Below are 27,963 nucleotides of genomic sequence, written 5' to 3'. Positions count from 1 at the left end.
TACAACACTGTGAGAGATGGTGCGATAATGCTAGTTCATTACCTAATATAAGACAGTCAGCCGTACTCTTATTAATATCAGCCAGATACAGTGTCACAATGCACGCACGCTTGTTGCTCGTTACATTAGTGTACTGTGCGCTGCCGCTGGGTAAGTTATTACGAGTATTACATTCATTCATCACTATGGACACCTGCGATTACAATATTTGAATTATGAAACATTTCGTGAATCCACTACAATGCTGTGATTGTTGACAGCGAGGGCCTCCAAGACAGCCAAGTTCCGTTGTGACTACACATACTTCCAGGATGCCGGCGCCTTCCTGAAGCTGCACGAGATACCGGCCAACTGGAGGGAAGCTCGGCTGCGGTGTCACCTCGAAGGTAACAGGAGTCCGTACCTCTTACTGACGTGAAGGAGGTATCGCTTTATAGTCATTGTTGATGTTGTAGAGCAGTGAGGCATTGATAATAATATAAATATTAAACAATAACGTTAATAATATCTATTCACTCAATATGATTTGATTTGAAAATTGTTTGACGAGACTCAAAAAATTAAAAAATTTAACATTTACAAAAAGAAGCGAAGCTTATAAAGCGAGTCGCTTTGTACACTTTCGTGCCGCATGCGGTACGACCCAGTTACCGTGTAGATATTGAACAATGATTACTGATGAATGATCTAATGACGACATTAAAATAAACAAATTGATGATAAGAAAATCTAATCTACTCTTGTATAGCCTTTATAGTGCTATATATTATCGGAGTCATATCATAATATATAAAACATACCGTAGGTCGTTTTTAATTGTATTACATTGACACTGTTATAGTAGTCTATGACGTTTCATATTATTTTGTATGTATTGGATCATCTTCTCGTACTCATTTATTGATATAAAAAATGAAACTAACCTATAATATTTCTGGTGACACAAAAGTTAAACTAACATTATAACGCACAAAATACATCGTAAATACATACCCCCTTTTTCATAAAAGTCTGCTAACTTAAAGCATTGCTTATTCTCACTCTGTTCTCTTCTATTGACCTAAGTCAGAATGAAAAATAACACTCTGTAGCAGCTGTTTTAAGTTAGCGGACCATTATGAATAAGCAATTATTGGCAATTGCCACTCTATACGTATATTATTTCAACATAATAATAAACATAAAATAGAGGTTAAAGTATGGAATTGCACTTTTATTATAATCGGTACTTTGAATTGACATAAAAACTTAATGATTACAGATTTTTGAGTGAAATGTTTTTCACATTGTACCTATGTAGTTCTTCTTTAAATAAATTTGCAACATTCGACAATCAACTTTCAGTTGTTTTTTTTATTCAGCTTAGACAAGAAAGATTGATACTTCGAAAAATCGAGTGATTTTTGAATAAGAGTTCCGACGCGGAACTATCGCGGCAGAAACAGCTCGCAGTATCAATGATGCGTTTGGAGAGGGGACCGCTAATGAACGCATCGTGCAATTTCGATTTAAACGCTTTCGTGATGGATAACTTTGATTTGAAGAACGAACTACGTGAACGACCACAGGTGAATAACAATGACTTGAAAGAGATGGTGGAAGCTGATCCGAGCCGAACTACCCAGGAATTAGCGGCATTGTTTAACGTTACCTTACTAACAATATCGACTCATTTGCGTAAAATCAATAAAATAAAATACCAAAGGTGCCTTATGATTTGACTGATGTGCAGAAAGAAACGCGTGTTGAAATTTGTGTTGCCTTGTTGAATCCACACAGAAATGACCCCAGGTCAAACGTCGCAACAGTGTCCTAAAGCAAAGCTTGCTAATAAAAAGGTAATGTTAACTGTTTGCTGGTCTCAGCACGGTGTCATTCACTAAAACTTCCTACGATCTGGTCAAGCAAATAACGGCAGATGTCTACTGTGCCGAACTCTGAACACTGATAGAAAAACTAAAATAGACACAGTCCCGACTCAGTAATCGATCTTCACCATAATGGCTCCATGATAACGCGAGTTTAAACTCTACAGGAACTGTAATTAGAAAGCATTAGTCACTCTCAATAGTCGCCAAACCTTGCTCCACCGAACTACCATTTATTTCGTGATTTAGACAATTTTCTACGTGATAAAAAGTTATCTTCTCAGGAGGCAGTACAAAATGCGTTACGACAGTTTGTCGAATGTAGATCACCACAGTTCCATCACAAAGGCAAAAATGACCTTTCTATTAGATAGCAGCAATGTAAAGATAATAATGGTAATTATTTTGATTAAATAAATATGTTAAATTAAAAAAACGAATTTTAATTTTTCAGAACAAATCGGCAAATTCATACTTTAACCCCTTATATATTATTAAACCTATAGTGTAACCGCAGAGAATATGTACGAGAAGTTTGACAGTCTCATGTAACGCTAGATCTGACGCTCAGGACGGATAGAGAACCCGCGCCAGGACGTTCGCTTAAAAGATTCACTTCAAAAGATGGCGAGCTCTAGTAAAGCCAAGTGTTACAAACAAGTCTTGATTTTATTAACTTTGCAAGTTGATGAAAAAATATTGCTTGACTAACAATAATGACGTGCGCATGTCTCAGATAACATCTACACGACACATCTGATGATGGTGATAAGTGATCACCGTAGCTTTTAGCGCCGCTCGAGTGTAACTCATGTCTTATCGACCTACAAACACTGCCGAATAAATCAATACACAGTTCAGGAATAAGGAGAAAACAGTTTCGCGCTGAGCAGAACATCCAGAGTCCGGGTATCGAGCATCCTAGCTGACGCTGACTCTCAAATGTACATATGCGCATCAGATACTGGCACAGTGGAAGTTCCTCGCCATGGCAGTACCACGTACCTATATCGGCAGGAGGCGCGCTGGCTTCGCCGCTCGACTCCCACCTGCTGCAGGCGATGCAGACTCTGATGGCTGGAGGTCCGAAGCTCAAGTGCGGCGTGTTCCTCGGGATCCACGCCACCTTCTCCAGGGGAGACTTCTTTTCCATCGAAGGTATGTGCTATTATTACATAATACATAATAAAAATACTGTTTTGACTTGATGTAAAACTTACTCGTATCAATTATAGATCAGCATGTAATATTCAAATGACCTCATGCGACACGTGCTATCTTTACAATCTGCTGATGAGGTCCACCACGTCATCACTCACCACTCTGGATGGATCAGACGACACAATTATAATAATCAGTATCTTTCAGCGGACAGATTTTTTTACAATTTATGTTTTTGATGGTACACCAATATTACAGTTTCAAAAATGTTAGTAGATGATATGAAAATCCCACCACTTGATTCTGCAGGTTCCTGTTTTTTTGATAAAACTAATATTAAATGAATTTTTAGCGAGTATGCAATCTATTAGCGACAGGTTGCCAATAAAAAATTTGCCACAAGTACCTGAAATTTATTATACTATAAGTAATTTTCTGATGTTAATTGCACCTATATGTTTTTATAATACTAATAATAATAATATTCTACATCATTTTAATAGTTATCTATGCAACTCTTGTGTAATAAGGGGTATTAAAACACGAATGTGGGTTTGATAATAGTATCACATGAGTGTTTTAATACCTAATTATCAACAGTTGCATACAAGACTTTATCTACACCCAGAATATGAATCCTCATAAAGATTCTGAAACAGTTAGCTTGCTGCTAACATTAAAACAGCCAGTCCTGGTATAATAATCCTTATTATATTAATAAAATAATAATATAATAATATCCTTATCGTATTAATAATCCTAATATCATCCATTACTGATTATACGGCGTGAATCACAAAGGGTATAACATCCCCTCAATGCTACGTTATATAAGTCATATGCAATACTATTGTGATGTTTAAATTTGAATAAATAAAAATAAAAAAACCCCTACCAAATAAAAATATTATTTTTCAATTTCATTTCTTAGACAACCCTAACTTTTAAAGAGACCGCCGCGGTTTAATATAGGCGGAGCCGTTGTTTCTAAACGGCTGATCCTAGCGCCTGCGCTGTTGCAGTAGCCGATGTGATATTGCAGGGCATGGATATTTTTATACCAAGGTCTGTAGTACAGATCGGTGGCAGATCACAGCCCTGGTTGGTATCGAACTTGGGTTGCGGCGCTGGGCACAAAGGATTCGAACTGCAAAGTTCTTAAGAGGAAATACAACCATGCCTCCAGATTTTTTAAGCGGCAAATCGCCCGTGCGAAGTCTAAGCACGTCGTCAAAATCGGCGAGCAGCTTTCCAGTTACCCGACCGGAACACGCAAGTTCTGGTCGTTGTCGAAAGCTGCTCTTGGTAACTTCAACCAGCCGTCCATGCAGCCGTTGCACATGAGGAATGGCCCATACGGCAAAAGAGAAAGCCGAGCTCCAGTGCGCTCTTTTCGCCTCCAACTCGACTCTTGACGACAACGGAAAAACACCGCCGATTATCCCGCGGTGTCAGAGCTCTATGCCTGAAGTACAGTTCAGACAGAAAACTGTTAGGCGAGCTCTGTTTTCGTTGGACGTCAGGAAGTCGAGCGGGCCGGATGGCATTTCTCCAATCGTCCTCAGAACGTGTGCCCCTGAGTTGACGCCAGTGCTAACGCGTTTATTCCGGCACTCTTATTCCAAAGGCATAGTCCCTGACTCATTGAAGTCAGCCCTTGTCCATCCGATCCAAAAAAAAAGGAGACAGTTCGGATCCGGCGAAATACAGGCCTATTCCTATCACCTCCCTGCTCTCCAAAATCATGGAGAGCATAATAAGCCGCCAGCTTTTAATATACCTAGAGGGTCACCAATTGATCAACGACCGACAGTACGGCTTTCGCCATGGTCGGTCGGATGGAGATCTTCTGGTATACCTAACACATAGATGGACGGCGGCTATTGAAAGCAAGGGGGAAGGCCTGGCAGTTAGCCTGGATATAGCGAAGGCCTTTGATCGTGTATGGCACAAGGCGCTCCTCTCAAAACTTCCATCATTTGGGCTTCCCGAGAGCTTGTGCAAGTGGACCTCCAGCTCCCTCACTGGGCGCAGCATACAGGTTGTTGTCGACGGATATTGCTCGAACCCGAAGCCCGTGAATGCTGGAGTGCCCCAAGGCTGTGTGCTATCTCCCACGCTGTTTCTTCTGCATATCAATGATATGTTGGACACTTCCAACATACATTGCTATGCAGACGACAGCACTGGTGATGCCGTATACACCGGCCGTGCAGGGCTCTCTCGGGAAAACGTTGACCAGTGCCGGGAGAAACTTGTGTCTTCTACCGAGTCCTCTCTCGAGAAGGTCGCGGAATGGGGGAAATTAAACCTTGTCCAATTTAACCCCCAGAAGACTCAAGTTTGCGCGTTTACCAATAAAAAACCCCATTTGTCGTATCACCGCTCTTCGATAACACTTCCCTTAAAGCCTCGCCTAGTATCGGAATACTGGGTCTCGAAATTTCGAGCGATTGCCAATTCCGTGGCCATCTGGAGGGCAAAGCCAAATAGGCTGTCGTCTCTGGTCTGGCGCACCCCAGTATCAGCTCGATCCATTTGACCGCTTGCAACACAGAGCAGCTCGAATTGTCTGGGACCTTAGTAGTGTCCTTTACAAACGGCAATCCCTTTGAATTTACAAAGACCGCCGACAATATTTTTCATGCTCACATTCTCCAATCACAGAGCAGTAAATATTTGAATCATGATATTCACATTCACACAATTCAAAGAGTAAAAATGCAGACAGGCCGATCTTTTAAACCTAAATGTATGCATTAGGTACATAGTTTCGTAATTCGATTAGAATTACCGATCTTTATTGGGTAATACATAACTAAAAAAAATACAAATTTAGAATGATTTTCAATGTCAGGTAATGAAAATGCACATACAAAATAACTTCGTCCTTATGGCAAAATGAGAATATAATTTTCCTCACAGGTGCATTATTATTATCTGTTATTCATCTGTTTTAGGTCAAAGAGAGTTCAGAAAAACAGATGATAAGGGTTGCGGGATACATAGTTTTTGCGAAAACTTTGCACTTTAAATGTTGTATTAAAATATAGTTAAAAGTTTCACCGTGTATACAAATAAACTAAGTATTTATGAAAGAATTATTCTTTTTTTGTAGTAATTAATACTTTGTATAGTGCAATTTTTTAAATTCACTTGAATATAATGATCTTTTGTAGCGTTAAAAATATCTGGCGGTTTGATATCAAGATTTAATCGCTCATTTTTTCAAAAAAAAAAATGGCGGTGTTTCGAATTAGCTACTTTTTTTTTACCACGCGCCACGTTCTGGTAGTGTGGAACGCTCGTAAACGAAAATGTTCTTTTTTTGAAATTCATACAGATACCACGTATCGAGGAATAAGAATGTGGCTGTCTGTTGAAACTCTTTGCGCATGAAGGGATCAAAAACAAAGGGGTGTTGTTATGAAATTCAGTAGAACATTACAACACTCGTTTGGATGATGTAAAGGTTATTACGACATTGGGTGTTTTAATGTTGGCAATAAGGTAACTGTTTCAGAATCTTTAAAAGAGGATTTAAAGCATGGGTGTAGATAAACGAAATTATGTCAAGAATTTGAAAAAATATATACAGCTCTCAGTCAGCCGCACCATACAGATTGCCAGGTAAACAGGTACGTTTTTGTTGATAATTTGTAGTCATTTGTTTTTTTATAATTTAAATACAAATGTAAAGTTTTATATTTACTATAAGCCATGGTTGTGTCTGCGTTAACTGATTTTCGATGTTACTCTTATAAAGTTTGTAGAAAAATTGATCGATGACGCTAGTAGGTGTTTTTACTTTGCGCTAACAAGATTTTTAACGTTTTGCCCTATGAATTAGCTGTTTTGAATTTTTGTCGTTACTTAACGTTATTTACCTACCGCACCTCGCACTGCGCCACGCGCTGCTGCGCCCACCCACCGCAGCCTATCCAGCGTAGCAAAACGTCCAAGCCCACCGTGGTCGCCGCCCCGGCTGGGGGGACGAAGGCAAAGCGAGTGACGCCGCCGGATCTGCGACTCACCAAGGTTATCAGTCAAGTGGACATAGGCCTGATCAGCGAGACTCACCTCAGAACTAGGGGGGTTCCACTTCCCTACATTGGCACATGAAAAAAATTTGCATTGAAAGTGTTACTATTCTATTAGGTATGGCTGCAACTTCACCACGATGGCAATAATTTAACATGATAGATGGACAGATGGAGCTAGTGATAGCAAAAAACTCACTTAACTTACTTATTAAAACAAGACTTGACTATCGTGTTGTAGTTATTGAATGCCTCTCCTTATTTAAAGGTAACTGCTGAAATTATTAAACGAATAAGAATTTCCACCCACACAAAACAAAAATCAATATGCATTCAATACGGTCTACAACAATAGTAAAAACTATAAACATAATTAGCGCCATTTAGGAACGGTATGCTAAGAGCGTAAAAATAACACAGCGCCATCTCTTAGCCTGGGTACACTGATTATACACGACGCACTACCCGTATTGTGCAGCCCCCATGCCAGACGTCATCGATATAGCCGTCACGCGCGGCCTAACCGCCGCACCGTCGATAGACGTCCTGGATAACCACCTCATCTCCGACCACCAAGCAGTTCTCTTGACGCTGAAGACAACCCCGATGACGACATCGCTACCTTCTCCGAAGCATCGCCAGGACTGGCGAATCTTCGTCGAACATAATATGGCCGAACATTCGCCGTCCTTTAGAGTAGAGAGCCTTGCAGACGTCGAATGACTCGCCACGGACCTCAGCGCAACAGTGTCCAATGCGCTTCGAGAGTCCAGACTCGACGCTGCATCTACTCGTAGGACAACCCCAGCTCCCTGCCTACATACAAACGATGATAGAGGAGAAGAGGAATCTGCGAAGGCAAGGCAAAACCTGCGGTGCCCGACCATGAAATGGGGCTGAATGCTTTCGCCGCCAAGATCTCAGACGAACTGGAGACAGTAGCAGTCGAATCCTGGCACTCCGACATCGAGCGAGCCGGCGATGACTGGTCCGGCATGCACCGCCTCTGCCGCTAACTCTCCTTGCCGATTAGACCCCTCATTGCCAGTGACGGAACCCCACGTTCCCGAGCTGAGGATCGACCGGAGATTTGCGGACCACCTGGAGACGCAGTTTACACCCAACCCGACTGCGGATGTGCAGCACGTAGAGACTATCGAGCAACATGTGAAGAATTACTTCGAGTCACCGGTAGCGCTGACAAAAGACCCCGTCGTGTTTTCCCCTGGACAAGTCCAAAGGTTGATTCGACGAACTAGACTACCTAAAGCCCCCGGCCCCGATTGAATCACCAACGAAGCCCTGCGACACCTACCTACGCGAGCAATCGCGACGCGGCTCTTCAATGGAATCCTCCATACCGGGCACTTTCCATAGTCGTGGAAGCTCGGCCGAGTCATCCTGATTCCCAAGCATGGCAAGAACATCATGCTGCCTGGGACCACCGTCCCATCACTCTTCTGTCCACCACCTCGAAAGTTTTCGAGAAGCTACTGTTGCTGCACATCACGCATCACCTTCAGCCACGCGACGAATAGTTCGCTTCCCGTGCCGAACACTCCACCACTTTACAAGTAACGAGAGTATTGCACCATCTCGCTACCGCCTACAACAAGCGAGAACAGTCAGTCGCAGTATTCCTCGATATGGAGAAGGTGTTCGATCGCGTCTGGCACGCCGGCCTAGTGTACAAGCTGTCCACGTCTACTACTTCTCATCGAGTAGTTAAGACTGTGGCCACCTTTTTGGAAGACAGACGTTTTCAAGTGGCGGTTGAAGACGCTCTGTCTACGAAGCGCCCCATCCGAGCCAGTGTGCCCCGGGGAAGCTGCCTGTCGCCCGTCTACTACAGCAGATACACGGACATCCCAGTCGCCGACGGCGCCACTTTAGCGCTATATGCCAACGACGTGGCGTTAATTACCACCTCGCTGAATGCCCCGCATGCAGCGCTGAAGATGCAGCGAGAACTGGACGCGCTTCCCACCTGGCTGAAGGACTCTAGATTTAAGGTCAACGTGACGAAGACTCAGGCGATTTCCATGGGGCGGGCGCGCCTATTGCCACCCCAGGTGTCACTTATGGGCGAGACCGTCGAATGGTTCCCGAAGGACAAATACCTCGGCGTCACCATCGATAGGATGCTTTCGATGCGGCCCCATGTGAAGAACGTGGTCGCCTAGACGCGCGCCGCACGGAACGTTTTCCTCCCCGTGCTGGCGTCCCACCTGCCCCTCCGTACGAAGTTGTGCGTATACAAGGCGTACGTTCGCACATGACTCACCTACGCTGCCCCCACCTGGTTCGCGCTGACAAGCGAGACGGGTCGCAAGTCTCTGCGAGCGCAGCAGTCGCTGGCACTCCGCTCCATCTCTGGAACACCACGCATCGAACGGAATCAGGTCATATCCAGAGACCTGTGCATGGAGAGCCTCGACGTGGCCTGAGCACCTCAGTGTTCGCGCGCACCGATGGAGCGCGATCCCAGCATTTGTGTGGCATCGCGCAATACCATCGACGACCGCCGGATATAAGGACCACCGTGCGTCGTAATTTTGTTGCGTGCTGTGTATGCTCCCGCTTATTTGGTACTTAATTAGTTATTATGATCCCGCAGTGTTTTTTGGTGTGTAAAAGTGATATATAAACTATAATAAGCTGTAATATATGGAGTTATGTGATAATTCGACTGATTACCTTAGTAATAAGTAAATTTAGTTTACCTACAGACTGTAAAAGAGGTACACCGTGGCGAAGTCCACGTGCCGTGCACCAGTCTCTTTTACTCTCCAGGATAGTGCAATATTCCGTCTTTGTCACGCAGTGATTTCGCAGAAATTGAAAAATGATTTGCGTTGAATGCAATAGTGAAATTGTGTCTGATGAACTATTAAAATGTGTACTTCACCAAGGCGCAGTTCTTGGAGAAACAGGTACAGCTCAAACGAAAGTTCAGCTGCGTGTCGTGCTCCAACGTCACTCAACGAGTCCGAACCCCCAACGAGACCTCGGCACGAGGCACGAGCTCTAAGCCGAGCTCATCTGTACCGAATAAAACCATTGTATCGGACAGAGGCATTAACGATACGAACTTAATGTCCCTGATAGAAAGTTGTATACAAAATAAAATGTCCGGTATATTGGAAGCTATTAATGAAACTTTTACGTTAAAGATGAATGTCATGGAAGTAAAAATTATTCGGGAACTCAAAAGCACTGTTAAAGATTTAGTAGTAGTAAACAAACAATTGAAACACGATTTAAACATTTCTAGGGAATAATATTTAAAACTTGAGCAAACAATAGGTTATCTAATTTAACGCCACCGCCGCAGTCACAGTCCGAGTCAGTATCGGAGCCACGGCCGACGCGACGGCGGCTACGCGGCCCGAAACCGCGCTCGTCATACCGCGCCCCCCCACGATGTCTGATTGATGATTGGATGCTACCAATAATGACTGGGTACAAGTAAAGAGGAAGAAAAGAAGCATGAATCCGATTAAAAAGGGAGGAAATAACTCTGTTGCAACTTTGAAAGCTGTGGAACGTAAGAAATATTTACATGTATGGACTTGATAAAAGGACAACTGAGGAGAATTTATTTAACTATCTTAAGGATTTTGTAAGCGAAAGTGGTGATATAACAATAGAGAAATTAAAATGTAAAACAGAAAGGAGCTATGCTTCCTTTAGAATTGGTGTAGCAGAATACAACGAGTGGATTTGGTTTCGCTCCCGTCGGTCAACCATATCGACACTTCATCCCCTTTTCACGTAATAATAAACCCAATCGTACTATTACTGTTTTTTATCAGAACGTTCGTGGGCTAAAAACGAAACTCTCCATGTGGCGTAATAACTTAGCGTTACTCGAGCACAACATTGTCGCAGTGACTGAAAGCTTCCTTGACTCATCGGATACCGACGCGGAGCTCGAGAGCGGTGACTGGTGCGTGCTGCGCCGCGACAGAGCCACGCCGTGTGGAGAAGTGCTACTAGCGGCCCGCCTGCGCAGGGCGCCACACTACGAAACCGCCTCTGGAGAAGATCTGTGGGCAGTGTTCACATGGTGCGGTCGGCCTTATCTAGTGTGTGTCGTGTATGTTAAGCCTAGCTCCAGTGATCAAAATTATTTCACTTGGTTTTGCAAAACTGAAAGTTTTTAAATAGTTTTAAGGGTAATGTAATCATTGTGGGTAACCTTAACTTAAACCTCAACCTCGGTTAAAAATTACTATTGTTATATTATATCTTTTTACTTATCTTTTTGCTCACTCAAAAACGTAAACAAAATAGTAAATTGTCACGATCGAATATTATATGTTGTTTTGATGCGGGAGGGCTCCTGTGAGGTGATTGTGAGCAGCACGGATGGAATAGTTCCACCCTACACTAAACCTACAAGTAAGTGTCGAATCAGCTCATTGTTCAGTGATCTATTTACTAATAGACTTGAGGTGTTGGTGCAGTTGCTGCTCCAACTTTGTGAGTCCTCGCATAATAGCGTCGAACAATAGTTTAATGTTCTTGATTATTGTAATTGGTGTTGTAACCGTTTTAATCAAAATAAATAAATAAGAGGACTACCACGTGACCTAGTCTCCTAGGACACCACTGCTTCCTCGCCGCTGGCTGATGGGCGCTCACCGGTACACTACCAGCGGGCTCGACCTCCCTGAGCGGCGGGCGCAAGCCAACCACGGACCTACCACCCTGCCGCAGTCCGCAGATCGCTCGTGACACTACGCGGGCTCGATTGCACTGCAGCAGGATACCACCGGCCATGACACCATGGACCAACCGGTCCCACCCGTTATATGTTTTTTTAATGTATATATTTAAAAACATATATATGCATATATATGTTTTTGTAATGTATATTACTTCACATAAAATGTACATAATTTTTTCTTTCACAAAGGAAATTATGTCAAAAGTTGAGAATAATATGTTTGCCATCTCTCAGTCAGCCGCAACATTAAGGTTGCTAGTAGAATCAGGTACGTTTTTGTTGATAAATGTAGTCATCTGTTTTTTTTTATAATTTCAATCAAAATTGAGGTACATATTATATGTATTTACTATTTTCGATAAGACATGGTTGCCAGTTAAAAAATGGCCACAATCAGAGGTTGCCATGATTTCAATAAATGATTCTCGCTCAACTGTAATGTTAGGGTCGGTAGATATTTTATTGTTAATTATTTATAGTTGTCTATTTTTTTATTTTAATACAGAATCGAAGTTTAATATTTACTATTTAGGATAAACCTTGATTGCCAGTTAAAAAAGGGCCGCAAGCAAAGGTTGCCCTGATTTCAACAAACAGTTCTCATTCCGGGTAAGTGCAAGCGCAAAATAAGGTCCGTTTGTTACGCGATTGTCCATTGCTGCTGTCATCACTGGTCTCACGCACCCGGTATTAGTATCAGCTCGATCCATTTGACCGCATGCCACCCAGAGCTGCTCGAATTGTCGAGGACCCTTACGGGCCTCGGGGTAACTGTTCGGGCGATGGCCCCTTTCAGTGGTATGAACGCCGCCTGCAACTACAGGCGGGGCACTGGGTGGGACCGGTTGGTCCATGGTGTCATGGCCGGTGGTATAATGCTGCAGTGCGATCGAGCCCGCGTAGCTGCAACTACAGGCGGGGCACTGGGTGGGACCGGGTGGTCCATGGTGTCATGGCCGGTGGTATACTGCTGCAGTGCGTTCGAGCCTGCGTAGCTGCAACTACAGGCGGGGCACTGGGTGGGACCGGGTGGTCCATGGTGTCATGGCCGGTGGTATACTGCTGCAGTGCGATCGAGCCCGCGTAGCTGCAACTACAGGCGGGGCACTGGGTGGGACCGGGTGGTCCATGGTGTCATGGCCGGTGGTATACTGGTGCAGTGCGATCGAGCCCGCGTAGCTGCAACTACAGGCGGGGCACTGGGTGGGACCGGGTGGTCCATGGTGTCATGGCCGGTGGTATCCTCAGTCCGCAGTCCGCAGATCGCTCGTGACACTCGTGAATACCAACATCAAAGTCAAAGAAAGTCTAACATTGTAATGGGATTTTTAGTGAAACGAGTAGTAGTGAAGTATTTGAATAATAGATATTAACTAAATGAACTGATTTGCTATTTCATACCACGACGTCATTACAGCTATCTATTTTAGGTTGACGTCAAATCAAGTCGGAAATTGAATCGGAAACAGTTCGTATCGTTGTGTGTAGGTCTACTCTTATTCAACGAAAAACGAAGTTTCGGTTAAAGTTTTGGGTGTTTCTTACGACGGTTCCATTCGATTCGTCCTGAACTAATCAAATTCATTTACGTTGTGAACGAAAATTTGAATATGACAGTTTCTTGTTCGGAAATTTAAACTAAATTTGACGAAACCAAATGTGTTACCTTTTTCATTTTCGTTTGTGTGGATTTTATTGCAAATTTGCTGAAATGGCTTCAAGAATGCTTTTAATCAAGGCTTTTCTATGTGAAGAACATTTAGAACGTGGAGGGACCTACGCTACTTATTCAATCAATTTAATATTAGTGAAATTCCCGACGAAGAGTTTGTAGGAAATTAAAATAAATTATAGCATGCTGTGTGTTGAGTTTCATTCAAAACTCGCACCAATTTGTGGCTTCGGGTGAGCATAGAGACCACTGAGCTAATTAGCTTGTCTTTCTATCGCTTTTTTTCATTTCCTTGTGTTCGATTCTCCCTCCTTTGGACAATCAGCACGCCAGTACTTCGCGAGCCGCTAATCACGATACACCTGTGATTTGGTGTCTGTCAAAACCTAAATGGCCGCCCTCGTGTCATACATACATATAATCTATCCTAATTAATCCCGCTGATCCTTGTGTAAAGGTTAAAATATAGTGCGATTCTAACTTAAAACATTATAAATTGTGCGATATACCGTGAAATTTAGGAGGCCTGATGTAAAGTGTTTTTGTGAACCCAGAGAAAATCAGTGCGCTGTCGTGGACTACCCTGGGCAACTGGGCTTCATCGTACGTGAGTCCCTCAAATTTCCTGATATAATCAATCCCATTTTTCATTCTCTTGGCAGTGCGCGGACAGTTATATTCCAATGTGTATAATTTTTGTATGAAAATAAAAAGGGCTTTGAGATTAGAAGCAAATACCGTAATGTGGAAATGAACTGAATTAGCTCCTAATTAATATACGGACTGTATATTATTAATACCATAAATATTACAATTATTATTACTTATTTTTTATGTCCTACTAAATGTACCAACCATCAAGGCAAATTATCAACCACTGTGTTTTACTTAAGTTATGTATCAAGGGTAAGTGGGTATTATAATTCCCGAGTTGACAGGGGTTGAATTCCAATATGAAAGAAGCAGGGTTCCCTCTTCTTCACCTCAAGCTCTACAGGCAGGTCGAAAGGCATGAACTGCATTAGTACAACTGTTAGAAAGGATAAAGATAGAACTTTATCTTACTTATTCCTTTCTAACAGCCGTTCCCAATATTCTGTCTTTCTCTTACTTGAGATAAAAATCGTGACTATCGTTAACTTTTCTGTCCCAATAAAGTTATCGACGGTAACTCACCATATCCGTGCACGCTGTCTGTCAATGGGACGACGTATAGCTTACCAGCGATATAAAGTGTGTATGGAAATTGCAATTCAAGCATCCCAATATAAGGCGATAAGAATGATTTATCAGGTATATTGGGACAGCTTCAGATTATTGACAGCTAATTACTGACAGCAGAAGGTAGTAATTTATCTCTATCTGCAGTATAGTATTGACACGGCCGTGGGTCAGGGATTGGAAATAATACTCCGCTTATAGGAACGAGTCTTTTATTTGCGTTCACTTTTTAATGATTTTCACTTCACCGGTCTGCCGCTGTTCCTCTTATGGGCAGCAGTACCATCAACGCGTCACACCACACCGAACACTAAGTCTCTTCTATCATCTTCTTCTTGGAACACTTCCACTTTTCACTACTTCTTTTCTTCTTCTTCTTTACACTTTCGAGTCAGAACTAGAACTGCCGTAGGCCACGCTTAGTACGGCTTATATACCCCCGGATCTGTTCTATTTTTAAAATGATTCCCCCATTACATCTTTAAATTTAAATTGTACTAGAAAATTCTTTTAACTATTTTTATCCTGCTTACACATTTTCCATCCCTTTTTTTCTGTTCGATTTGATCCTGAACTTACTAGAAATTTCCATTAACTTAACAAAACCCAAAAAATTCCATACACTGGCAGGTGTATCGAACCCGGGTCTACAGCGTCTAAAGTAAACACTTTACCGCTGAGCTACGAGTATTGCTAACGGAGCCGATGAAATTAACAATGTGTTGAAGTTGGACACTTTCGTCATTTACGTTGCAGCGTTGCTACGCAACAGTATATTGGGATCAGTCGTAACAGTATTGGTATTCCTATCTTTAGTTATATTTATAATAAATTTCATTTTTGTTATTAATAAAAGAACAAAATTTATTTTTTATTTTATTTTATTATAACAGGCAAAACTTACAACTAACAAGCGGTACTCAGACATATAAGTCAAATTCAAAGTCAAAAAAATCTTTATTCACTGTAAAACTTTATAAGTTATTTAGTGCAAGTCAGGATGAAGTACAAGAGTTACAATAGCATTCAAATGAGTATAACAATATTCATTAACAAAATTTAGAACATTAATTCCAACTATCTTTATCATTCAAATAATCTTTCACATTATAATAGGCCTTAGATGTTAATTTATTTTTTACGATACATTTAAATTTTTAATAGGTAACATTTTAATTTCATTTGGGAGTTTATTATAAAATACAACACAATCCACTTTAAAAGATTTAGCAATTTTACGGAGCCTAGTAGATGGAATTGCGAGTTTATGTTTGTTTCGAGTATTGACACTGTGTACATCACTATTCTTTTAAAATTGGCTAATATTTTTGTGGGCGTATAGGAGGTTCTCGTATATGTACTGGCAGTGTACTGTCATAATATTTATTTCACTAAACTTTTCTCTCGATGATTCCCTTTAACGTATTTTATAGACTGCTCGAATTGCTCTTTTCTGCAGCACAAATATGTTTTCAATATCTGCATAATTCCGTAAGACATGACACTATGAAAGTAGCTGAAATATACAAGTCTAGCCGTTTCAACATCTGTCAGCTGCCTTATTTTTTTTTTATCGCAAATACTGCAGAGCTAAGTCGATTACATAAGTTTTTCATGTGAGCACCCCATTGTAGCTTAAAGTCTAATGTAATGCCTAGGAATGTTGTCGTTTCTACTACATCAAGTTTGTCATTATTAATTTTTAAATTTAATTTTTATAAAATAAAAAGTATAGCTTCATCATCATAATATGTGCAACAGCAAAAGATGTACTTACCTATAAAAGGATGGTAATATGTAGAGGCAATATTTTTAGTGAAAACAAATAAATATATATCTTATATTTACTTGAATCTTTCTGATAGAATGAGTAGGTATTGCGATTGCGAGGTTTGGTAAAAAGCACTACTTATAAAATATTATTTATTGCTAATAATAATTAGTAGTAGTGCCATAATTGAAAACTCTTCTTAGACCCATATAGCCGAATGGTTAGTGACCCTAAGCTAGAGGTCCCGGGTTCGAATCCTGGTAGGTGCAATCATTTAAATGATGAATATGGATGTTTGTTTCCGAGTCATGGATGTTTATATGTATTTATGTACGTTTAAGTAAGTATAATGTATTAAATATATCGTTGTCTTGTACCCATAGTATTATTATTATTAATATTTTACCAGCTGTAAATGGTAGATATGTATTTTCTGTTCGGCTGCATTACTCGAAATTCGGTCCCGGACTCATGGAAGTCAGCCTTGTCTATCCGATCAAAAAATAAAGTGACAGTTCGGATCCGGCTAACAACAGGCCTATTGGTATTAACTCCCTGCTTTCCATGCATTGCATTTTTAGCCTCCAGTTCTTGGTATACAGACAGGTTACCCCTAGAAGACTCGAGTTAGCGCATTTATCACTCATAAAGCCCCACTTCGTCGTTGCAAAGTCTAAATCTCTTATGTGACGTTTTACCCAAAATGCGGTGTTTTGCATTTTCGTATACAGAATTTCAAGAGCTATCGACTGCAAAAATTCTTATGTTCATATCTAGACAATTGACTCAGCCAGAACTCTTTTTTAAAATATCCTATGTGTGAGCTTGCATTCACTTGTAAAGCAAAATCTCTCATGTGCTTGAGATGACACATAAGAGGTTTCACTCACCATTTTTATTCAAATTGTTGCAAGTAACAGCTCCTATGTGATCTCAACGTATTCTAGATTTCGCGCCATTTTAAGAAAGAGAGCGAAATAACAACTAATCAACGCATCGGAAGTGAGACGGAATGAAAACAAATACATCACGCCACTGCTAGTTCAAGGCCACCTTCATTGCAGTTTCAAACTGTCGCGTGGAAACATCTTCCGTTATGTCTTTCTTTTGTTTTAAGCGTTACACAACATAGTGGATAGATAATTTAAACTTTCTTGAGCAAACCTGTGCTTGTTGAATGTTTCTAAAATGAATAGCTTTAAAAGTACTGGCCGGGGACAACGGATATTGAATTTAGTGTTGAAACCTAAGACTACCGATAAAGAAAACAATACAACAATCTAAGGACCCACCTTTTTGAACCGCCCGATGAGTCACTTATTATGCCTGAAGATCTTGGAATTGAAGCTGAACCTACGAGGTCTGATTGGTACAGTGTTGACAACGAAGACAATAATAATTACGTGGTGTTATCTACTCAGACGTCGCCCTCACTTTTGCGGTCAACAGCAGATTTAATCAGTACCGACATTGAAGAATCGCTCACTATAATATCTAATCAACCTGTCAATTATCGTAATGAGGTAAGCAGAACCTGAACCCTATTTATCTATTGATAAACGTAATAGTCCCCCCTATTACTGGGCCTACGGAGTCCGTCTATCTCTATAGAAAAATAAACACACAGCGCCGCACGCAAAGATGAATTGAACTGCCTATTGTTAATTTAGTTGTCTGTTTTTTAGCCACCGTTTTCACCATAATCGTTGAGAAAGATCGACGAAAACTCTGCTGAAAATAATTGATTGGCCATAGACGATAAAATCAACCATCAGACTAGGCCCACGCAAATTAATGAGAATTTGAAAGTAAACCAGCAAGTCAAATTACAACTTACTCAGCCTCCGCTTCCAGACAAAGATACGATATTAGATTATGACTGTGATGATAGCGTAAAAGATCCACTTTGGGCTCCTCAAAAAAAAAGGAAAGAGACCATTAATATGCTTATCCGATAGTAAAGATGAAGAACAACTAACAAGATTTAACGCAATATCCATCGAAAATATTGATTTAGCTACAAGCACTGAAATTGAGCAACACACAACACCTATCCACCCTAAAAAAAAGAAAACTGTGAATCTGAGGCACAAAAAAACAAAAAAACAAGGGTCGCCTACCAGGGTATAAGAGAACTAATAAAAACAAGCTTACACCTTGTGTGGAAAAACCTAAAAGACTAATGAAACCACGTTGTTCGCACACAAACATGAATACAGATTCAAAAGGAAACATCCGTTCTTGTGTGCGCTCATTACTGACCAAGAGCGTGAAAAGATTCATTCTTATTTCTGGACACTAGAGTCGTGGGCAGAAAAGAAAACTTTTCTAAGAGCTGCTGCTGTTCGTCGACAGATAAGACGTCGTCGCAAGGGCAGTGCTTCTACAAAAAAAGGAAGTGGCCATGATATTTTCATGAGCAACGACGATGAAAAATACACAAAGGTGAAATTATGTCGATTATTCTTTTTACATATACTGTGTATTGGAGAAGATAGCTTTCGACGCTGGACAAGAGAATTTACTGTCCAAAATGATGTCACTGAAGACTCAGAAAACGCTCATAACTTGGGAAACGAATCAGGCTCTGTATCAAAGTACAAACGTCAACAAGCAGAAGTTAAAACATGGCTTGGTTTGCTACCAAAAGTGCCAAGCCATTATTGTCGGGCGAGTACTAAAAAGCTATACGTCGAGTCAACATTTTGCTCGGAAAAGCACATGCACGAGGTCTACGCGGAATGGTGTAAAGATAACAACTACCAAGCAGTAAGCAGACCAACTTTTGTCAAAGCTTTGAAGCAGGAAAATATTGCCATTCACCATCCTCGTAAAGACCAATGTGACACTTGCTGCAGCTTTAAGTCGGATAATATTTCACAGACTGAGTACGATGATCACATTCTTAAGAAGAATGAAGCTCGCCAAGCAAAGAAAGATGCCATAGGTTTGGCAAATGATAAGACGGTGGTGATAACGGTAGATGTTCAAAGTGCAAGCAAAACTGCTTGCACCTAAGCTGTTAGAGAGTGCTGTATATTATAAACTAAAATTACAGTGTCATAATTTTACTGTTTATGACACGAGAACCATAAAAGTTACGATTTACTTTTGGCATGAAGCGGATGGTGGCGTGATCGCTAATGAATTTACTACTTGTTTGATTGATTACATTAAACAACTAGCACCTGAAACTGAACGAGTCATTGGGATTTCTGATGGATGTGGACATCAAAATCGTAACCGTATTCTTTCCAGTGCCATGAGCGACTTTTCTCAAAGTACAAACATTGTAATTGAGCAGTTGTATTTAGAAAAGGGCCATACGATGATGGAGGTGGACAGTGTCCATTCAACTATTGAACAGTACATCAAACATCCCATTTATGCGCCTAGTGATTACGTGTATCTAATGCAGCAAGCTCGACCAAAACACCCGTACGATGTTAAGTCAGTACATTACGAGTTCTTCCTTAATTATGAAGAACTCAAAACAAACTTCAAGTCTATACGTCCCGGCAAAAAAAGGGAGACCCTGTCGTGGTAGATATAAGAGGACTTAAATATTTGCCAGATGGGTCTGTGCATTATAAGTTGCGACATGATGATGAATGGACCACCTTACCACAGCGAAGGGCAACTAGGGTCGAGATCGCGACTCCAGAAATTTTATATTCTCAGTCACCAAAAATCACTGAAAGCAAATTCAAGCATTTACAGGAGCTAAAAGCTGTCATGGATAGGATTATCATCCTTTTTATGATTCAATTCCATTTACTCCTGGCACATAATATTTAACTTTCTACGTTTTTCAAAACTACTTAATTAAAAGATTTGCTATCGTATTTTTTAGTTATATTTTATTTCCTTATAAAAACTCCTTCCTATGTGACTACATTTTCAATTTCATTAATTTTGTGAATAGTTAAAAGATCTTATTTGCAAGAAGAAAACACAAAAAAAACGCAAACTATCTCCTATGTAACAAAATCTTGCAGATAAAATCTCTTATGTGCAGCGGAATCGTTAAAAAATACTTTTCAGGCTTTTCAAAACCTTTTTTAGTATTAATTTTATCCACAAATATCCATTAGTAGATGCCACATATATTTGCATTTAAAAAACTACAAACCTTCCTCCATTTTTTTTCAGTAGCCAGTTTTTATCATTTTTCTCGGAAACTTAAAAATGTCACATGAGAGTTTTTATCTTTGCAATTTAAAAAATAAAACATTTACAAAGCACTAACGGCGTGGAGTCAAAACTCATACTTGTTACAGAATGGCTGACTGACAGAAGGTAAACTGGCTGCAGTATTGTCACAATCTGTGAGTCAATGATACTTTATGTGATTTCCATATATATTTTATTTCAGAATAACAGATGTTATCGCTGTCTGACCATGTAAGACTGACCCACAATCAGTACTGTTAATAAAATATATTTTATCAATTAAGAACCCATGCGTATCAATTATTATTTATCTGATTTGTATATATTCGATTTAAATGTCGAGTTGTTCGTTATACGTGGCACATGACTATACACATGCACCCATCCATGAAGTATAACATTATCGCTATGACAGATTAACTAAAAAAATACGAAACTTCAAAGGCGTGAGCTGTCCAAAGTAGGCGTGTGCTGGCCATTTATATATATGTTACCAATTATAGGGCTACGTTAGTGGTAACGTATGTGTGCGAATACTTGTGTTTATTTGACTAGGGCGTGTAGTATAACATTGAGTGGCGACAGTGGTTCCCATACAAATTACGCGTGAGGGCCATTCTAATGTCTTTTACCTATTCTGTGTTTATTTCAATCGTTCACCATTCGTTCATTCGAACATTGTGTATTGTTCCGAACATTGTTGATGTGTCAGAATACAAATGTAGGGTCACTATCAAAACTTCGTTTAAATTTCGTTCGTTTACGAAGTTTCGTTTCGGAGAAAGAGAGTAGACCCCCTGGGCTATGTTTCTTGTGTCCTACAAATATGAGGAGGTTGATCGAAAATTTATTTATAATAAGTTTTTTTATTTTTTTTTTTATTTGGTTGTAGAATAGTTTGGCCAATGAATCCCACGGGACCAGTCTTCCTAATCTAAAAAAAATTCGTCTATTAAATCCCTAATATTGGAAGTATTAGTATATTGTCAAAGTATCAAATTCCATGCTAAGCCTCTACCAGCCAAGAGTTAGTAAGAAGGTGTAATATTGTCTCATTGAACGCTACTTGTTGACAGGAGTGCCGCTCAACAAGATCCCTCACAAGTGGGCAGAGGGCGAGCCAGACAACTACAACGACCAGGAGAGCTGCCTGCTGCTCACTCCGCAGGGGGAGTTCGCCGACGTCAACTGTAGCGACACCTACCCCTATGTGTGCTACAAGAAGACTCCCGTGGGGATGAAGACCATGTGCGGCACCGTCGACCCTGGTAGCTTTATTTATTGATTCATAGTGTGGTCCTTGTATGGGAGTTACAATACAAAACTACAAGGAAGGTGCACAGAACGTCAACCACTGGCTCCTTCATCGTGTTGTAGTGTCGTGCACACAGGGGCCTCAGATCATTCTGAAGGTTATTGCAGGTTACACTTTCGAGCCCAAGACTGGCAGCTGTTACAAGTTCCACTCCACCCCGCGGACGTGGTCGAGGGCGTTCATGACGTGTGCGGCCGAGGGAGGACACCTGGCCATCATCAACAGCGAGACCGAGGCTCAGGTGAGTCATTGGAATTCATATTCATATTCATTTATTTGCTATTAAATAGGGTGGTACAAATTTGGTCTAACAATAGCTTAAAGTATCTCCTATTTAGCTATTACCAATAGCATGCAAACTTGGTCTTGGGCAAAAATTTTATTACAATATAAATTAATTTATTTTATATAACACAAAATTATAATTTTATACAATACAAAAAAAATATTAAAGACAAGATAAGAATAATCCACTCAGAATGCAATGTCAAAATCCATTACTGATTGTGGTCAAAAAACTCTTCAATAGAATAAAATGTGTTTTCAAGAAGCCAACTGTGTAAGGATACATTAAATCTTGAAAGAGGTAACAACTTAAATGAATCAAGGATCTTATTGAAAATTTTTATGCCCATCCAGAAGCAATTTTTCTGAAATAAAGTGCTATGCGGAACGACTCTAGTCACTAACCTATCAGCATTCCTATGTATTCTAGTACTGTGGGTCATATGCATTTGCTGTAAGTATAGCACACTGTGATTTTCCTTTACAAATTTTGCCATCTTAAATGTATAGATCGGGCAGTGTCAATAATTTCAGTGACTTGAAAAAGGGCTTTCATGAAACGTCAGGCTTAATACCACAGATTGATCTGATGCACTTTTTCTGTGCAATAAATGCTTTGTTTATTATTGAAGAGTTGCCCCACAGTATGAGACCATATCTAAGTATGGACTCGTACGCATGGTAGGTAATTAAGGCCGTTTGCCTCGAACTAACTTTCGTTAAACTACTACTAACTACTTAAGGATAAACTGTTTATTTTGCTACAAATTTTACTTACTTGATGTTTCCAACTTAGATCTCTATCGATAGTCACACCAAGAAAATTTGTACTTTCTACATGGGTTATCATATTTTGGTCAAAATGTATATTCATCGAATCGGAATTGGAATGTTCGGCTGGTTATATATTAAATTGAATATAAAAATAACTTCTTATGATATACACTCTTTTAGGTGGTGAAAAAGATATTTGAAGGTCATCCAGCTGGCAAGATGCTAGGACACTTCTGGAAGGAGGTAGCATTCTTGGGCTTCCACGACTGGGGGGAGCACGGCGAGTGGCTGACCATCCACGGTAAGAATTGTGATATAATTATCTTTACAAAAGAGTTTTTTAGGTGTTGAAGTTGTCTTATTTAAATTTTATGGACACTGGACTGCAAATACTAATCTATCTCCAAAAAAACCCCACCAAAAACTTTTGTGTACAACTATCAAAATCTTAAGCAATAGAGATTTTATATGCATTCAATTAATTGGAAACAATAATTGTCTTCGTCTTAAAAAGTACAGGCAAGTAAAATAAAATGTTTCAAATTTGAAAATTTCAAAGTAATTTAAAATAGTACAATTCGATTCGAACGTCTTCTCGCAGTTTATGTTTAGGTTTGTGCTTTAAATATATAAAAATGAAACATTTAAATTCGTCGTGACTGTATTATGAGAACCAACCATATTTGTAGTTCATTTAAAACTAGCTACTGCCCGCGACGTCGTCGGCCTGCATCAAGCGTTATGTTATGTTGTACCGACCACTTGGTAATCTATTGAGTAGTTCGCCGGCCGCCGGACCGCATCACCTATTTATTATATTAATTATATATCGCGCACTCGGTTGTTCATCGTCGCTACTATTAAAATATTTGTCCAAATAATGTAGAGTGAAAGGCAAAGTTTATCTATTTTAAATAACAGAACAAAAGTATTTATTTTGATATAAGTAGATATCAATTAAAAACTAACAAATATGCATTAAAATAAATTAACGTTTTTATTCTATTTTATGGTTCACTATTTTGGCGATAATGGCTTACACATAAAATATTATACAATCATACTGTGGCGCGCTTTTTTAACAGACTTCAAAAAAGGAGGAGGTTCTCAATTCATCGGTATTTTTTTATGTTTGTTACCTCATAATTTAAGACTGGGTATACCGAATTTGATAATTATTTTTCTTATGCTTTTATTTAAAAGCTGGTGCTTCCCGTGTGATCACAGTGCACTTTGGTTCAGATCTGACGATAGAATCGATGAGAAAACCATAAAAGTCTTAAATGTGCTATACATAGGTATAGCAAAGTGGATGATAAATTTACGAATAACTCAATATCATACGAACAGATTTCCATGATTTTCTTTTATTGGAAAGTATATACTTCAAAGGTTGTTTGATGACGGGATCCATGACAAAGTAACGGAACTCTTCGAATCATTCCCTTTTTAATTTATTATTTGAATCTGTGTTTGAAAGACAATTTATCGACACTTTGAACGCGAGTATTTATGCGAGTGAACACTATCAAGCTCTTAGTGGATATGTTGATATTAATTTTAAAACTGTAGAAAAATATTTATCATTTATTGACCCTACCAAAGGACGGACCCTACCAGACGGCTTTTATCCCCTCTTTCTAAAAAATGTAGGAAACGATTACCCATACCTCTAACGCTTCTATTTCAGAGCTCCCTCAGATCAGGCATCTTACCTAAGATTTAGAAATAGATCCATTATTATCCCTATTCATAAAAGCGGCGATAAGCACAATATAAGGAATTACCGTGGGATTTCAAAGTTAGCAGTTATTCCAAAATTGTTTGAAAAAATTGTATATGATGCCTTATTTCCAGTAGTGCCACAATTATTAATACCCTTTCAACATGGCTTTATTAATTAGCGTTCTACGGAGACAAATCTTTGTGAGATTCTAGATATGATTTTCGGTGAATAATGATGAAAGAAAATAGCTTTGCACACAAAGCTGTTTTCTTTTTGCTTTTATCTGATTGAATTAAATAATTATAAAAAATTGTGTGATTGTATTGTATACTAGTTTATTTGTACTACTAAATATTGTGTTATGAGATTTCATGCGTGCATAAAAGATTTATTATTATTATAAAGAAAATGCACATACATAATAACTTCGTCTTCACGCCTCACAGCTGCAATGAATAGTAGGAATTTTATTATTATCTGATATTATGTCACATCTACGTTATTCATCTGCTTTAAGTCAAAGAGAGTACAGAAAAACAGCTGATAAGGGTTGCGGTGCGTGTATAGTTTTTGCGAAAATTTAGCACTTCAAAAATTTTATTAAAATATAATGCAAATTCATTTCTGACTTCACATAGTCATTAGTGGTGACCTAAAAAATGTATATACGTGTAAGTCCAACGGTTTCAGTTGCGGCGCACGCCGGAATAGCTCGCAGAAGGCAGATTTTATTGTGTTATTTGCGGGTGTATAAAAAAAATTACCCCACCATAAAAAAATACCTCAATACCAAGGTGAGGATTGCGCCGAGGGGATGAATGGCTGAAGGGAATTTAGGATATTAATACCATCTTTGTGCTGCAGAAGAGGGCTACTCGCGCTATTCTATACCAAGCTACTATAGAATGATTAAGAGAAAAATATAAAGAAATAAACATTTTGACTCTATGTTCATAAGCTTAATTCTATACATTGAAGAATTTGCTAGAAACAATCATAATGTTTACACGAGGAACAAACATAAACTTGTTATGCCTACTAATCGGTTGAGTCGAGTAAGTAAGTCTTTTATTGGGCGATGTTTATGCTTTTACAATATGATCCCAGAAAATGTACAAAACAAATGTGTTACGAAATTAAAAAAAAGAATAGTTAAAAAACGTGTGTATGGGAAAGGTGATTATAACCTAAACTATTTTCTTAATGATACCTCAGACTGGGAATGAAGCGGACACCCCCACGCTCTATAAATTATTAATTTTTATTGTACGATATTATATTTTAATCCATATTTTTATTAAAATATCCCGCTGTGTTTCTTGCGCCCGTTCTTCTTAGGTCTGAGGCAGCATATTTTGAAACCACCCGTTTTGACGTTCAATAAGCGATTTTGAATCATATTTCGAATAAAAATATTCAGAGTAATCCCAAGAAATGTAGCAAATTCCACCGGTTTTATCACCTCTTCGTTTAACAAAACACTCGGATTTACATTTTTGACATTTGGTACAGTTAAATTTATTTATTTAGTTTTCTTGGTATTTAACACTAGGTTATCAGCGTTAAACCAATACACGATTTTAGATAAAATATCGTCTACTTCACCATATATAACCTGCTTTCTTTTCACTTTTAATATCAGTGAAGTGTCATCCGCAATCAAATCAAACACTTGGACCTCTTCCTTATCTACATAAATATAAGAATAGACTCTTGTGGTCCTCCCTTACTGAGAGGAGTCAACCTTCTAATTCTATTGTTTAAATATGAAATCAGAAGATCGCGCGTTGGTCCTTTTGTGCCATAGTGACTTAGCTTCCTGACTAGCATTGAGTGTTGAACACAATCAAAAGCCTCAGATAAATCATCATAAACCATGTGTGATTCGTCGCAGGCATCAAAAATTAGTTCAACACCTGCATCCGTTGTTGAACGTCCCCTCGTAAAGCGAATTTTTTTCATTATATGAAGTAACTTATGAGAGTTAAAGTAAGCATTTAGCTTAAAACTATTTTTTCAAAATTTTTAATAAGGGTTGGCAAATCCGACAGAGGACGATAGTTATTCGAGTCAGAAGTGCATCCTGACTTAAATATGGGTGTGATTTTACTACATTTCAGAAGGTCAGGAAACACGCCGTGTTTATTTGAATTATTAGTAACACATTCTAAAAACACATTGATGAAATTGTTAAACAGGACCTTCAGTTTACTCTTACTAAAACCAATATCCGTAAGAGAAGTCCAGAAAGCAATAAGACATTCGATAACATCAATGTTATCCAAAGGCAGCAATATATTATTAAGAAATATTTCAAGTGGACCGTGGTTTCTAACACCAAGGTATAACCACAATCAAATATGAAATAAGTCTAGCTTCAGAGATATATAAGAGTAGACTGTCTTGCCACCCCAATGCTTTAGTAAGATCTCCTTAAGACAATATTAGCTATAGAAACATCACACTCTGCACGTGATAACTGGCAACATATCTGATTATAGTCTAAGAATGATTGTTGATAAATAAAACTGAAAAAAATTTTTAGGTGTAATCTTTATTATTGTAGGGTTTCATTAAAATCCATTCAGTCATTTCATTAACATAAATCCAAACATTCTTACAAACTTCCGTGTTTATAGTATTAGAAGGAATTTGTCGATTATTTGTTTGTTTGAAAAAAATAAAACTAATGAGAAGAACATACAAAAATTTCAAAATAGTACATTAATTATTACAATAACATTGTAAAATAATATTAAGTAGCACAAAAAAATGAAACTATAAGATTCACAGCAATAATTGTCATAACGCCTCATAATATACCGTTGATAATGTTATATACTATGAAAACAACGGCACATTTATGAAACTTATAAAAAACGTGACAAACATAACTCTTTGGGCGAAATATATTACAACAGGATCCCAGACAATCGACGGCAGGCTTAGTTTTGGTTCTGTTCCAGGTCAACCCCTAGCTGAAGCCGGGTTCAACACGTTCTCCGGCGGCGAACCCAACAACGCGACCACGGGGGAGTTCTGCGGCTCCATCTACCGCAATGGGAAGTTCGACGACCTCTGGTGCGAGAACAGATACGCGTTCGTGTGCGAGATGGACCCGAGCAGCATGTTGTGCGAGGATGGGAATTAATAACTATACCACTACTAGCTGTGTTAACTGTATCTAAGATGTGTTCAATAAAAGATTTACCAAATAAAATACCC

General features: G+C 39.3%; 1 protein-coding gene across 1 annotated transcript; it reads left to right on the top strand.

Annotated features, from left to right (window-relative positions):
• The first annotated feature begins 28 nt into the window (after positions 1–28).
• Positions 29–27,958, top strand: LOC126969644 (macrophage mannose receptor 1-like). The gene is made up of 7 exons (XM_050815212.1): positions 29–150; positions 261–386; positions 2,886–3,026; positions 21,715–21,906; positions 22,061–22,194; positions 23,193–23,313; positions 27,705–27,958. The coding sequence occupies exons 1-7, from the start codon at positions 99–101 to the stop codon at positions 27,887–27,889; spliced, it is 951 nt and encodes a 316-aa protein (XP_050671169.1). The 5' UTR covers positions 29–98; the 3' UTR covers positions 27,890–27,958.
• Positions 27,959–27,963: the final 5 nt, after the last annotated feature.

The sequence above is a fragment of the Leptidea sinapis genome, chromosome 18 (assembly GCF_905404315.1).
Source record: "Leptidea sinapis chromosome 18, ilLepSina1.1, whole genome shotgun sequence".
Classification (NCBI taxonomy): Eukaryota; Metazoa; Arthropoda; class Insecta; order Lepidoptera; family Pieridae; genus Leptidea; species Leptidea sinapis.
This window is presented reverse-complemented; position numbering and strand designations above follow the sequence as displayed.